General features: G+C 49.9%; 1 protein-coding gene across 4 annotated transcripts in view; it reads right to left on the bottom strand.

The window, feature by feature from the left end:
- Positions 1-1,883: 1,883 nt before the first annotated feature.
- LOC140474144 (synaptonemal complex central element protein 1-like) overlaps positions 1,884-15,073 on the bottom strand; it is a 29,290-nt gene continuing 16,100 nt past the window's right edge. Inside the window, exons 3-8 of one of the 4 annotated variants that reach the window (XM_072567673.1) lie at positions 9,958-10,012; positions 8,820-8,909; positions 7,561-7,624; positions 4,545-4,614; positions 4,270-4,387; positions 1,884-2,035 (exon numbers count right to left, since the gene is read on the bottom strand). In XM_072567673.1, the coding sequence (XP_072423774.1) occupies positions 1,936-2,035; positions 4,270-4,387; positions 4,545-4,614; positions 7,561-7,624; positions 8,820-8,909; positions 9,958-10,012 (497 nt within the window). In that variant the 3' untranslated portion in view covers positions 1,884-1,935. The remainder of the gene's footprint in view (positions 2,036-4,269; positions 4,388-4,544; positions 4,615-7,560; positions 7,625-8,819; positions 8,910-9,957; positions 10,013-15,073) is intronic. The other 3 variants (XM_072567674.1, XM_072567671.1, XM_072567672.1) reach the window with 3 other exon arrangements.

The following is a 15,073-nucleotide window of genomic DNA, read 5'->3' as shown; positions in this document are numbered from 1 at the left end:
CCTGTACAAGGGCACCCGCACACTGAGGGAGGAACACCTCACCTTCCCCCCCCCCACCACCCCCCCCCCACCACCCCCCCCCCCCCTCGGGAGCCTACAACCACACGGCCTCAACACTGAATTCACCAGCTTCAAAATCTCCCCACCCCACATCCAACCCTCTGACTCGGCACCGCCCTCTTGACCTGACCTAACTGTCCACCTTCCTTCCCACCTATCCGCTGCGCACTTCCCACTGACCTACCTGCGCCCAGCCATCACCATTCCGACTCCCTTTTCCCGAGCTCCAACCCCCCCCCCCCCCCCGTCATTTATTTCTCAGCACCCCCTTCCCCCTCCCCAGGCCTGATGAAGGGTTAAGCCTGAAACGTCGACTCTCTTGCTTCTCAGATGCTGCCTGACTCAGTGTGCTTTTTTCCAGCACCGCACTGAACCCCGCTCACCTGGAATCAACAGCTTCAATTCCGAGGTCGTTTCTCGTTATTGTAGCTGTTCTATCACGCAGTATCAAAGCTACCTCGCCTTCCTTCCCTTCCCCTTCCTGCCCGTCCTTTCAAATAGTCAATACCCGTGAATATTTTGCTGCCAGTTTTGGTCTCCTTACATGAATGTCTCCGTAATGGCCATAAGATCGGACCCATTGACCTGCATTTATGCTGTTAATTCATTTATTTTGTCCTGAGCACTACCATTTTACTTTCTTTCCTACACTGAGCCTACGTGCTCCTTTTGTTTACTGCCTGCACACTCTCATCTCTCACTATCCTGTTCTGGGTGTCATGAAGAAAATAGCTACAATGCCACCATAGCCTTGCTCATTGTAGGCCTATGTATTGCCACCAACATCCTCCCCCAAACACAATCTCTAATTAGTTTAAAGCCCTCTCTACAGCCATAGGTATTCAATTTTTCAGGTTGACCCTTGATCAACCTCTGTGTGATTAGGGATGGTCAATAAATGCTGCCGCATTCTGGTCAGAGGGTTGGACGTGGGTTGGGGTGGGGAGATTTGGAAGCTGGTGAATTCAGTGTCGAGGCCGTGTGGTTGTAGGCTCCCGAGGGGTGGGGGGGGGAAGGTGAGGTGTTCCTCCCTCAGTTTGCGGGTGCCCTTGTACAAGATGAGCAGCGGCCCTCAGGACACAGGAATGGAAGGGAGGCCATTCAGCTTACATCATGGCCAATCGCGATTTCAATCTCACCCAACACTTTCCCAGCAATAATCAGGCAGAATATTGGAATACTGCGTGCAATTCTGGTCGCCCTGCTATCAGAAGGATGTTGTTAAACTTGAAAGGATTTACAAGGATGTTGCCAGGGTTGGAGGATTTGAGCTACAGGGAGAGGCTGGATAGGCCAGGGGCTGTTTTCCCTGGAGTGTCAGAGGCTGAGGGGTGACCTTATAGAGGTTTATAAAATCATGAGGGGCATGGACAGGGTAAATAGACAAGGTCTTTTCCCCCTGGGGTGGCGGAGTCCAGAACTAGAGGTTTATAAAATCATGAGGGGGACATAGATAGGGTAAATAAACGAGGTCTTTTCCTCTGGGGTGGGGGAGCCCAGAACTAGACGGGCATAGGTTTAAGGTGAGGGGAAAGATTTAAAAGGGACCTGAGGGGCAACTTTTTCTCACAGAGGGTGGTGCGTGTATGGAATGAGCTGCCAGAGGATGTGGTGGAGGCTGGTACAATTGCAACATTTTAGAGGTATTTGGATGGGTATATGAATAGGAAGGGTTTGGAGGGATATGGGCCGGGTGCTGGACTAGATTAGGATTGGGATATCAGGTGGGCACGGGTGGGTTGGGCCGAAGGGTCTGTTTCCGTGCTGTACATCTCTATGACTCTATAAATCACCAATGAGAGATTGCACATTCTGCTAAAGATGAGATCAAACATCCCAGTTTGGTCACAGTTCCAAGCACTGGGTCCTTTTACCTCACCTGCTTAGCTCTGGTATCTGCCGAAGATCTGAGGGACACTCCGAAACCTCTCTGAACAACCTTTTCACCGCTTTGTTCTCCTCCTCAAACAGTTGGCTGCAAATCAAAAGACACAAAAAAAAGGCAGCAATGCTTTCACATCAAATCTGTTTTCATGTTGTGTTTCTTAAAATATTCTTTCAGACACATCTCAAGATCTGATATTCTTAGACATCCCGGGGGAATGCCTCATGGTAGAGTAGAGTAGCCTTTTATTTCTCATTTCTACCATGTACTACAGTAAAAATGAGACAGCGTTCCCCCAGGACAGAGGGTGCCTTATGAACAGCACAAACTGCACACGTCATAACGTGCACATGAAATGCAAATCGTGCACGGTACAGTCTAACAGAAGAATGATGAATAATAGACATTTTTCTACCAGAAATACAAAAAGGTCTCAGATGGGAAAGGGTCCAATTATAACTGTGTTAAAGAGCCTGATGGCTCGGGGGAAGAAACTGTTGCACAGTTTGGCCGTGAGAGACCGTATGCTCTGGTATCCTCTGCCAGATGGCAGGAGGGTGAAGAGTTTGAGTGAGGGGTGTGTGGGGTCCCCCACAATACTCTTAGCCTATCGGATGCAGCGTGTGGTGTGAATGGGAGTGCAGGGAGACCAGGGGAAGGCCAAGATCATAGAGTCAGAGTCATAGAGATGTACAGCATGGAAACAGACCCTTGGGTCCAACCCGTCCATGCCGACCCAGATATCCCAACCCAATCTAGTCCCACCTGCCAGCACCCGGCCCATATCCCTCCAAACCCTTCCTATTCATATACCCATCCAAATGCCTTTTGAATGTTGTCATTGTACCAGCCTCCACCACATCCTCTGGCAGCTCATTCCATACATGTACCACCCTCTGGTTGAAAAGGTTGCCCCTTAGGTCTCTTTTATATCTTTCCCCTCTCACCCTAAACCTATGCCCCTCTAGTTCTGGACTCCCCCACCCCAGGGAAAAGACTTTGCCTATTTATCCTATCCATGTCCTTCATGATTTTATAAACCTCTATAAGGTCACCCCTCAGCCTCCGACGCTCCAGGGAAAACAGCCCCAGCCTGTTCAGCCTCTCCCTGTAGCTCAAATCCTCCAACCCTGGCAACATCCTTGTAAATCTTTTCCGAACCCTTTCAAGTTTCACAACATCTTTCCAATAGGAAGGAGACCAGAATTGCACGCAATATTCCAACAGTGGCCTAACCAATGTCCTGTACAGCCGCAACATGACCTCCCCACTCCTATACTCTGATCAATAAAGGATACCCATGATGTGGAAAGACCAGGGATACCTAGGATCAGATATCCTCACAGTGCATGGAGGCCAGAGCTACCTTTTGTCTGAGGCTTCACTGTGCAGATGGACTGGAGAAGCTATGACCAAGGCCCCATGGTGCAGGGAGACAGGGGTGTCTAGGCCAGCAGCCTCACAGTGCAGGTAACCAGGGAAATCCAGGCTTCAGGACCCAAGGTGTACGGAGACAATACCCAAAGGCAAAGGAGTCCAGGGCAAAGGCCTGAGATCCCATTCACTGAGAGAGAGGGAAAGGCCCTCCCAGTATGTTCTGGGAGACCAGGGAAAGGCCCAAGGTCGCATAATGCAGGTCATTCAGGCCTGAAGCCCCAAGGCGCAAAAAGATCAGGTCCAAGGCTTCACTGAGCATGGAGAACAGGCCCAAGGCCTCACATGGTGCAGATGGACCAGAGCAAGGCCTGAGGCCCCACGGTGCATGGAGACAGGGACAAGGCACTGAGGGCAGGGAGACCAGGCCGAGACCCAATGGTGCAGGAAGACAAGGCCCAAGGCCTCACACGGTGCAGATGGACCAGAGCAAGGCCTGAGACCCCACGGTGCAGGGAGACAGGGACAAGGCACCGAGAGCAGGGAGACCAGGCCGAGACCCAATGGTGCAGGAAGTCAAGGCCCAAGGCCTCACACGGTGCAGATGGACCAGAGCAAGGCCTGAGACCTCATGGTGGAGGGAGACAGGGACAAGGCACCGAGAGCAGGGAGACCAGGCCGAGACCCAATGGTGCAGGAAGACAAGGCTCAAGGCCCCACATGGTGCAGGTGGACCAGAGCAAGGCCTGAGACCCTACAGTGGTTGTAACGAGTTGAAAAGTGTGGCGCTGGAAAAGTACATCAGGTCATGCAACATCTGAGGAGCAGGAGAGTCAATGTTTTGGGCATAAGGCCTTCAGCATTCCTGAAGGCTGATCACCTCACCTCCCCACCACCCCCCCCCCCCCCCAAAACACACACACACACAATTTACCAGTTGCAGTACTCACTGGGTAAACTTTGCCTCTTTGCTGTGCAGGAAGACAGCCTCGTCAGAAGCAGCTCCCAGTTGCCGAAGAGAGTCCAGTTCCTTGTCCAGGGTGCCCAGCTTCTCCAGCATTGTGCGCTCTGTTTCAGAAAAAAAGACAACGGAGGTAGATGATGGCCTCAAGAAAGGGTTGGTGGGAGCAGGAGGGGGGAGTGTTGAGGTGTAGCAGCAGGGGGTGGGCTTAGAAACTCACGTATGTCATTCAATCTCAGTTAGTTGTGATAAGGGAGTGGTTACCTTCGCTCAGGAGTTGCTGCTTGGAGTTTTCAATGTTCCGCATCTCCAGTTCAAGCCTGGCCGGAGTCTGCTGGAACGGAACAGACAAAGAAGGGCACTCAATGTGGAGTAGAGGCAAGCCACTGACAACTAGGCCTGGTAGCAATTCTGGTCACGGGAGACAAGGATGAGTTTTTAGTGCTCCCTTAATTTTCCATTCTTTGTTTTGCCACGTCGGCAATGTGTCGTTAGGCATGCACACCTAAGGCACTTCCAGATGTGAGTGGGATAGTAAGGAGGAGGCCAACAGCAAGTGTGAAAGCATGGGCTGTCAAACCTGTTCACTCCTCTTCACAGGGTCATCAATGCACAGGCTCAGTGGTTAGCACCGCTGCCTCACAGCGCCAGGGTCCTGGGTTCAATTCCACCCTAACAAGTGGAATTGTGTGGAGTTTGAACATTCTCCCTGGGTTTATCTGGGTTTCCTCTGGGTGCTCTGGTTTACTCCCATGATCCAAAGGTGTGGTGCCACTGTTTAAGAAGGGCGGTAAGGACAAGCCAGGGAATTGTAGACCGGTGAGCCTGACCTCGGTGGTGGGCAAGCTGTTGGAGGGAATCCTGAGGGACAGGATGTACATGTGTTTGGAAAGGCAAGGACTGATTCGGGACAGTCAACATGGCTTGGTGCGTGGGAAATCATGTCTCATGAACTTAGTTGGGGTATTTGAAGTAACAAAGAGGATTGATGAGGGCAGAGCAGTAGATGTGATCTATATGGACTTCAGTAAGGCGTTCGACAAGGTTCCCCATGGGAGACTGATGAACAAGGTTAGATCTCATGGAATACAGGGAGAACTAGCCATTTGGATACAGAACTGGCTCAAAGGTAGAAGACAGAGGGTGGTGGTGGAGGGTTGTTTTTCAGACTGGAGGCCTGTGACCAGTGGAGTGCCACAAGGATTGGTGCTGGGCCCTCTACTTTTTGTCATTTACATAAATGATTTGGATACGAGCATAAGAGGTACAGTTAATAAGTTTGCAGATGACACCAAAATTGGAGGTGTAGTGGACAGCGAAGAGAGTTACCTCAAGATTACAACAGGATCTGGACCAGATGGGCCAATGGGCTGAGAAGTGGCAGATGGAGTTTAATTCAGATAAATGCGAAGGGCTGCATTTTGGGAAAGCAAATCTTAGCAGGACTTATACACTTAATGGTAAGGTCCTGGGGAGTGTTGCTGAACAAAGAGACCTTGGAGTGCAGGTTCATAGCTCCTTGAAAGTGGACTCACAGGTAGATAGGATAGTGAAGGCAGTGTTTGGTATGCTCTCCTTTATTGGTCAGAGTATTGAGTACAGGAGTTGGTAGGTCATGTTGCAGCTATACAGGACATTGGTTAGGCCACTGTTGGAATATTGCGTGCAATTCTGGTCTCCTTCCTATCGGAAAGATGTTGTGAAACGTGAAAAGGTTCAGAAAAGATTTACAAGGATGCTGCCAGGGTTGGAGGATTTGACCTACAGGGAGAGGCTGAACAGGCTGGGGCTGTTTTCCCTGGAGTGTCCGAGGCTGAGGGGGTGACCTTATAGAAGTTTATAAAATCACGAGGGGCATTGATAGGGTAAACAGACAAAGGGTGGGGGAGTCCAGAACTAGAGGGCATAGGTTTAGAGTGAGAGGGGAAAGATATAAAAGAGACCCAAGAGGCAACTTTTTCACGCAGAGGGTGGTACGTGTATGGAATGAGCTGCCAGAGGATGTGGTGGAGGCTGGTACAATTGCAACATTTAAAAGGCATCTGGATGGCTATATGAATAGGAAGGGTTTGGACTTGCCTAAATTGGGCTGGGATGTCTGGTTGGCATGGACGAATTGGACCAAAGGATCTGTTTCCATGCTGTACACTCTATGACGCAATTGCAGGTTAAGGTGGATTGGCCATACTAAATTGTCCACAGTGTTAGGAGCATTAGTCAGGAGTAAATATCAGGAGTTAGGGGAATGGACCTGGGTGGGTTGCTCTTTGGAAGGCCAGTGTGGACTTGTTAGGCCAATTTGACTGTCTCCATACTGTAGGGATTCTAATCTCTAATCACCTTGGAGAAAGTGAGGACTGCAGATGCTGGAGATTAGAGCTGAAAATGTGTTGCTGGAAAAGCGCAGCAGGTCAGGCAGCATCAAAGGAGCAGGAGAATCGACATTTCGGGCATAAGCCCTTCTTCAGGAATGAGAAGAGTGTGCCAAGAGGGCTGAGATAAAGGGTAGGGGGGAGGGACTTGGGGGAGGGTCGCTGGGAATACGATAGGTGGAAGGAGGTTAAGGTGAGGGTGATAGGCCGGAGAGGGGGTGGGGGCGGAGAGGTCGGGAAGAAGATTTGACCTGCAATCTTCTTTCCCCCCTCTCCGGCCTATCACCCTCACCTTAACCTCCTTCCACCTATCGTATTCCCAGCGACCCTCCCCCAGATTCCCTCCCCCCTACCCTTTATCTCAGCCCGCTTGGCACACCCTCCTCATACCTAAAGAAGGGCTTGTGCCCGAAACGTCGATTCTCCTGCTCCTTTGATGCTGCCCGACCTGCTGCGCTTTTCCAGCAACACATTTTTAAGCTCTAATCTCTAATCAGGTCAGGCTAAAAGTGACAGTTGCATTTATTCCCGAGGTATAAAACTAAACTGAAGCAGAGACACACAGCCAGGAAGCCAGTTGTACAATGTTGGATTACTCAATATATGACGGTTGTAACTAAATCATTTTCAGTAGCTTTTGGATGTGAGCACCGTCCCTCAACTCCCACGAGGACAGATGGTGGAATTTGAATTCAATAAAAAGTCTGCAATTAAGTGTCGAAAGAGGATCATTAAACTATTATCAATTGTCTGTTTAAAAATAAAACCTTATGCGGTTGAACAAACGGGAGATTGGAACAAAGACTCAGTCATTGCCCTGATGGAAGGGCAGAGCAGTGCTGAGGAGCCAAATGGCCTCCTCTTGCTCCTAACGTTTGTGTTCTTGTTCCTGGTCCCATTTTTCTTACATAAAATTCAGCCATCCACTTGTGCTTGTTGATGAGTTCCTCAAGTTGCTGCTCAAACGCGTTCCTGTAAGAGTTAAAGAAGGCTGCTTGAAGCACAACATCTGTCCCAATTCATCTCAATAGGTGCTTTTGAAAACTTTTAACAACCGGGAGCACGTCGCGGGCTACGTACGCACGAGCCGCTTAAGCCAAGCTCGGAACCCCAACCCGGTGCTGCACTTTACAAAGACGTAACACCATTAATCACATTTCAGTGGCAGAACTAGAGGCGCAGTGTGTTTCTTGAAAGAGAGGGACAGCGTTGACTGAGGCTGGATGCAGAGTGGACCCTGATCCCTGGGGAATCCAGGACCATGTACAGGAGGAAGCTGGGACGGAGGACAGGAGGCTGGGGGCTGGAAAGACCAGGTATGTTCTGGGAGCTGCAGGTTCGGAGGGTCCTGGGTGTGGGCACCTTTCACCGACTTGGCAGGGACACTGAGCTTCTTTTGAAAATAAAAACTAAGAATCAGCTAATTTCGACATTTAAGGGAACATTTTGACAGGATACATGGATGGGATGGAGGAATATGGACCAACTGCAGGGAATGGGACTAAGTTTAAATTGTGAAAACTGGGTGGCATGGGTAAGTTGTGCTGAAGGACCTGTTTTCATGCTGTACACCTCTATGACTCATGAATCTGATTGGTGGACAGGAACATCACAGTCAAGGAGTAAGTTACAAACTGTACATCCAGGCAATTGGCCTCTTGAGCCTCTGCTTGGTGTGCGCGATTGAGCTATATCATACGTCCCCGAACCCCCTCAAACACCTGGGACCCCCAACAGGTTAAACTAGATCTACTTCAGGCCCACTCGAGGAAGCAGGGTGGCAGAGAAGCTGGTGAAAATTCAGTGACACTGTACAGCCAGTGGGAGGAATTAACGCCATGTCTGTCGTTAACCTCTTGGGTGCGACAGATGTAACTTTTAGTGGCCAGGTACTGCCTGCAACGCTGGCCCTCTGTTACCTGCTTGAAGACAGCGTGGACCGCAGACGCTGGAGATCAGAGTCAAGATTGTGGTGCTGGGAAAGCACATCCGGTTAGGCAGCATCCGAGGACGTTTCGGGCAAGAGCCCTTAATCAGGAATGAGGCTTGTGAGCCAAGGGGGTAGAGAGATAAATGGGAGAGGCTGGAGGGGGGACGGTAGCTGAGAGTCTCCATATTCTTGTCAGGCAGGGGCTCGATGGGCTGACTTCTCACCCCTCCTTCCTACCTTTCTCTCTTCCTCTTCAGCTTCTCTTCCTCAATCTGGGCAGTTAGCGCCTCAATTCTTTGTTTCCTCTCCCGGCTCACATCCAGCTGTCTAAGGAAATCGCACACAGTACCGTTAACATTTCAGGGGACAGGTGGAAAGGGGGTCGCTTTTAGCCGCAGCGACCAGCATTGTCTGGCAATGGCCGACGATCAGATGTGTCCAGTGACAAGTGGTTAGTGACATCCCCCCCCCACACCAGGCCTTCTGTACCAGCACTCTGAACTGCCGAAGCAGAAACCAGCAGTGAGGGTCGTTGGCGAAAGGCCCGTTGCAGATTGGCCATCTCAGTGTCAGGTCCTGATTAAACCCTGGGGAGTTTCACACTGAGAACTGCAGCACCACTATGTCACAGTGCAGCGGCTCCTGCATTCTGATGTTCCTGCTCCTTGCATGCATCAGCAGCGCACATCGCTGCAGCGGGCAGCCTTGGTCCACCATTCTCACTACCTCTCGAGGGGGAGCACTCTTGAACAAGGTGTGTGGCAAACGAATCAAAGGCAAGGACTCTTTTCTCGCACAGCGAGTGGTCACGGGTCTGGCGTGCACTGCCCAAGAGCGTGGCGGAGGCAGAATCAATTGGACCTTTAGCTGTGGGGAGTGGGGCTGAACGGAGTTGTTCTTGCAGACAGCCAGCATGGATTCAGAGGGCTGGATAGCCTCCATCTGTGCTGTAACTGTCACCACCATCCGACAGACGGGGCTAATTCCAGACGGCGCTCTGTGCTGACCTCCAACAGGGTGACCGTCAGGCTTTATGAGCGCTGAAGTACACTCTGTGCTGGGGTGGACTGATCCAGAGAGAACTCTGCCTGCTGGCTCGCACTGAAATCGTCTCCCGGGTCCTCACTGTGCCAAGCATCGCACACCCAGTTTAGTGGGGTCAAGGGTAATGGGGAGTACCAGGAACGCAGGAGAGGAGGAGACAGGGTGCTGCGCCTGGGGGGGGCAATACTGTCAACAGTCTACCTTGGTCAAAGCCTCAAAACGAGACAATTTAACTTTGACAAACATATTTAACCGGCTCAGCTGGCCAGGTAAAGTCCATCATAGGTTACCTTGTTGAGAGGCTTGTTAATGGGGTTGAGTCCTCTCTTACCTCTCAGTCTGAGCTTTACTCTGATCGTACTGGAAATGCAGCCTCTTCAAACTTGCTGCAAAGGAAAATGGTTGGGAAAAGAGACTTAAAATGTTTACCGTACATCTACTGACATAGCCCACGGGCCACCAAAAGACTGCCTAAAACTGACACAGCGTTTCTCCTTCAGTTTCACAAATCGGTTTTGTGACAGTTGGGGAGCTGTGAGACGGGGTGGCGTGCATGCACGCAGACACACACACACACACACACATATATATATATACCCCCAGACACACACACAGCCCCATATACACCCCCAGACACACACACATATACACCCCCAGACACACACACACACACACATATACCCCCCCAGACACACACACACATATACACCCCCAGACACACACACACAGCCCCATATACCCCCAGACACACACACACAGCCCCATATACCCCCAGACACACACACACATATACACCCCCAGACACACACACACATATACCCCCAGACACACACACACAGCCCCATATACCCCCAGACACACACACACCCATATACCCCCAGACACACACACCCATATAACCCCAGACACACACACACATATACCCCCAGACACACACACCCACCCACCCATATACCCCCAGACACACACACACACCCATATACCCCCAGACACACACACACATATAACCCCAGACACACACACACACACACATATACCCCCAGACACACACACCCACCCACCCATATACCCCCAGACACACACACACACCCATATACCCCCAGACACACACACCCATATACCCCCAGACACACACACACACCCATATACCCCCAGTCACACACACACACCCATATACCCCCAGTCTCACACACACACACACCCATATACCCCCAGTCACACACACACACCCATATACCCCCAGTCACACACACACACCCATATACCCCCAGTCACACACACACACCCATATACCCCCAGTCACACACACACACACCCATATACCCCCAGTCACACACACACACACCCATATACCCCCAGACACACACACCCATATACCCCCAGACACACACACACACACACCCATATACCCCCAGTCACACACACACACCCATATACCCCCAGTCACACACACACACACACACCCATATACCCCCAGTCACACACACACACACCCATATACCCCCAGTCACACACACACACACCCATATACCCCCAGACACACACACACACACCCATACACCCCCAGACACACACACATATACACCCCCAGATACACACACACACATATACCCCCAGACACACACACATATACACCCCCAGACACACACACACAGCCCCATATACCCCCAGACACACACACACAGCCCCATATACCCCCAGACACACACACACACCCATACACCCCCAGACACACACACACACACCCATGCACCCCCAGACACACACACACATATACCCCCAGACACACACACACAGCCCCATATACCCCCAGACACACACACACAGCCCCATATACCCCCAGACACACACACACCCATATACCCCCAGACACACACACACACATACACACCCATATACCCCCAGACACACACACACATATACCCCCAGACACACACACACACATTTACCCCCAGACACACACACACACACACATACCCCCAGACACACACACACACACACCCATATGCCCCCAGACACACACACACACACCCATATACCCCCAGACACACACACACACACCCATATACCCCCAGACACACACACATACACACACCCATATACCCCCAGACACACACACATACACACACCCATATACCCCCAGACACACACACATACACACACCCATACACCCCCAGACACACACACATACACACACCCATATCTCCCCAGACACACACACACACACACCCATACACCCTCAGACACACACACACACACACCCATACACCCTCAGACACACACACACACACCCATACACCCTCAGACACACACACACCCATTCACCCTCAGACACACACACACACACACACACACTGCAGTCAACATTCAACTCAAAGGTAGACTTGCCAGGAAAAATGCTATTCAGGACAATAGTGTAGACACAAAGTGTTCCTTTCCCCCTCACCTCACCTCTCCTGTTTACGTTCTAAGGAGATGGTCTCCATTCCACAATGTGGAGGGGCTGGTGTTGGACTGGGGTGGACAAAGTTAAAAATCACACAACATCAGGTTATAGTCCAAAACTAGCTTTCAGAGTTTGCTCCTTCATCAGCTGATGAAGGAGCAACGCTCCGAGAGCTAGTGCTTCCAAACAAACCTGTTGGTCTATAACCTGGCATTGTGTGATTTTTAACTTTGTCTTTCCCAGTGACCTGTATAAGAAGGACAGATTGCACCTAAATTGGAAGGGGACTAATATACTGGCAGGGAAATTTGCTAGAGCTGCTCGGGAGGATTTAAACTAGTAAGGGGAGGGTGGACCCAGGGAGATAGTGAGGAAAGAGATCTATCTGAGACAGGTACAGTTGAGAACAGAAGTGAGTCAAACAGTCAGGGCAGGCAGGGACAAGGTAGGACTAATAAATTAAACTACATTTATTTCAATGCAAGGGGCCTAACAGGAAAGGCAGATGAACTCAGGGCATGGTTAGGAACATGGGACTGGGATATCATAGCAATCACAGAAACATGGCTCAGGGATGGGCAGGACTGGCAGCTTAATGTTCCCGGATACAAATGCTACAGGAAGGATAGAAAGGGAGGCTGGAGAGGGGGAGGAGTGGCATTTTTGATAAGGGATAGCATTACAGCTGTGCTGAGGGAGGATATTCCCGGAAATACATCCAGGGAAGTTATTTGGTTGGAACTGAGAAATAAGAAAGGGAAGATCACCTTATTGGGATTGTATTATAGCCCCCCTCAATAGTCAGAGGGAAATTGAGAAACAAACTTGTAAGGCGATCTCAGCTATCTGTAAGAATAACAGGATGGTTATGGTAGGGGATTTTAACTCCAAACATCGACTGGGACTGCCATAGTGTTAAAGGTTTAGATGGAGAGGAATTTCTTAAGTGTGTACAAGACAATTTTCTGATTCAGTATGTGGATGTACCGACTAGAGAAGGTGCAAAACTTGACCTACTCTTGGGAAATAAGGCAGGGCAGGTGACTGAGGTATTTGGAAAGGCAAGGACTGATTCGGGATAGTCAACATGGCTTTGTGCATGGGAAATCATGTCTCACAAACTTGATTGAGTTTTTAAAGAAGTAACAAAGGGGATTCATTAGGGCAGAGCAATAGATGTGATCTATATGGACTTCAGTAAGGCGTTCGACAAGGTTCCCCATGGGAGACTGATTAGCAAGGTTAGATCTCATGGAATACAGGGAGAACTAGCCATTTGGATACAGAACTGTCTCAAAGGTAGAAGACAGAGGGTGGTGATGGAGGGTTGTTTTTCAGACTGGAGACCTGTGACCAGTGGAGTGCCACAAGGATCGGTGCTGGGCCCTCTACTTTTAGTCATTTACATAAATAATTTGGATGTGAGCATAAGAGGTACAGTTAGTAAGTTTGCAGATGACCCCAAAATTGGAGGGGTAGTGGACAGCGAAGAGGGTTACCTCAGATTACAACAGGATCTTGACCAAATGGGCCAATGGGCTGAGAAGTGGCAGATGGAGTTTAATTCAGATAAATGTGAGGTGCTACATTTTGGGAAAGCAAATCTTAGCAGGACTTATACACTTAATGGTAAGGTCCTAGGGACTGTTGCTGAACAAAGAGACCTTGGAGTGCAGGTTCATAGCTCCTTGAAAGTGGAGTCACAGGTAGATAGGATAGTGAAGGCAGCGTTTGGTATGCTCTCCTTTATCGGTCAGAGTATTGAGTACAGGAGTTGGGAGGTCATGTTGCTGCTGTACAGGACATTGGTTAGGCCACTGTTGGAATATTGCGTGCAATTCTGGTCTCCTTCCTATCGGAAAGATGTTGTGAAATTTGAAAAGGTTCAGAAAAGATTTACAAGGATGTTGCCAGGGTTGGAGGATTTGAGCTATAGGGAGAGGCTGAACAGGCTGGGGCTGTTTTCCCTGGAGCGTCGGAGGCTGAGGGGTGACCTTATAGAGGTTTACAAAATCATGAGGGGTGTGGATAGAGTAAATAGGCAAAGTCTTTTCCCTGGGGTCGGGGAGTCCAGAACTAGAGGGCATAGGTTTAGGGTGAGAGGAGAAAGATATAAAAGGGACCTAAGGGGCAACTTTTTCACACAGAGGGTGGTACGTGTATGGAATGAGCTGCCAGAGGATGTGGTGGCGGCTGGTACAATTGCAACATTTAAGAGGCATTTGGATGGGTATATGAATAGGAAGGGTTTGGAGGGATATGGGCCGGGTGCTGGCAGGTGGGACTAGATTGGGTTGGGATATCTGGTCGGCATGAACTGGTTGGACCGAAGGGTCTGTTTCCGTGCTGTACATCTCTATGACTCTACGACAACATAAGCCTTTTTCACCCTTTCCCACCCCATGGTTCTTTCCAGATGAAGTTAAAAATCACACAACACCAGGTTCTCGTCCAACAGGTTTATGTGGAAGTACTAGCTTTTGGAGCCACTGCTCCTTCATCAGGTAGCTAGATGAGGCAGTGATTTACTGTACTTCTTTCCCTTGTGATATACCGCATTCACTGCTCACAGTACTGTGTCCCGTACACCAGGGAGAACAGATGCAGCTTGGGAGACCACTTTGAAGACTATTTTGCTTTCAGTTTAATTACACCTGCAATCAAAGATCTTGGTTTCTTCTTTCCTTCCCCTTCCCCCTTCCCCTCCCAGGTTTCTCTGCCTCTGCACTTGCTAAAACCTGTTACATACAACTTTTCGAAAGTAGGCTCTTTGGTCCCTTGAGCTTACTTTGAAACAGCTCCCCTCCTTACAATCTCCTTTCAGTCAACTACAACAAAGAATTCGATTAATTTCTTTTAGCATCCTTAGTCAACTAGGGTGAAAGTAAGAGAAATCTTATTATCTAATAACCTCCCCCATCCCAACAAAAAATAGTAAAATGCAACACCAAACACACACATACAACACAACACAACGCTCCCCCCCCCCCCCACACACACA

The sequence above is a fragment of the Chiloscyllium punctatum genome, unplaced genomic scaffold, assembly GCF_047496795.1.
Source record: "Chiloscyllium punctatum isolate Juve2018m unplaced genomic scaffold, sChiPun1.3 scaffold_856, whole genome shotgun sequence".
Taxonomy (NCBI): Eukaryota; Metazoa; Chordata; class Chondrichthyes; order Orectolobiformes; family Hemiscylliidae; genus Chiloscyllium; species Chiloscyllium punctatum.
The sequence above is the reverse complement of the archived record's forward strand: the minus strand, read 5'-3'. Positions and strand labels throughout refer to the sequence as shown.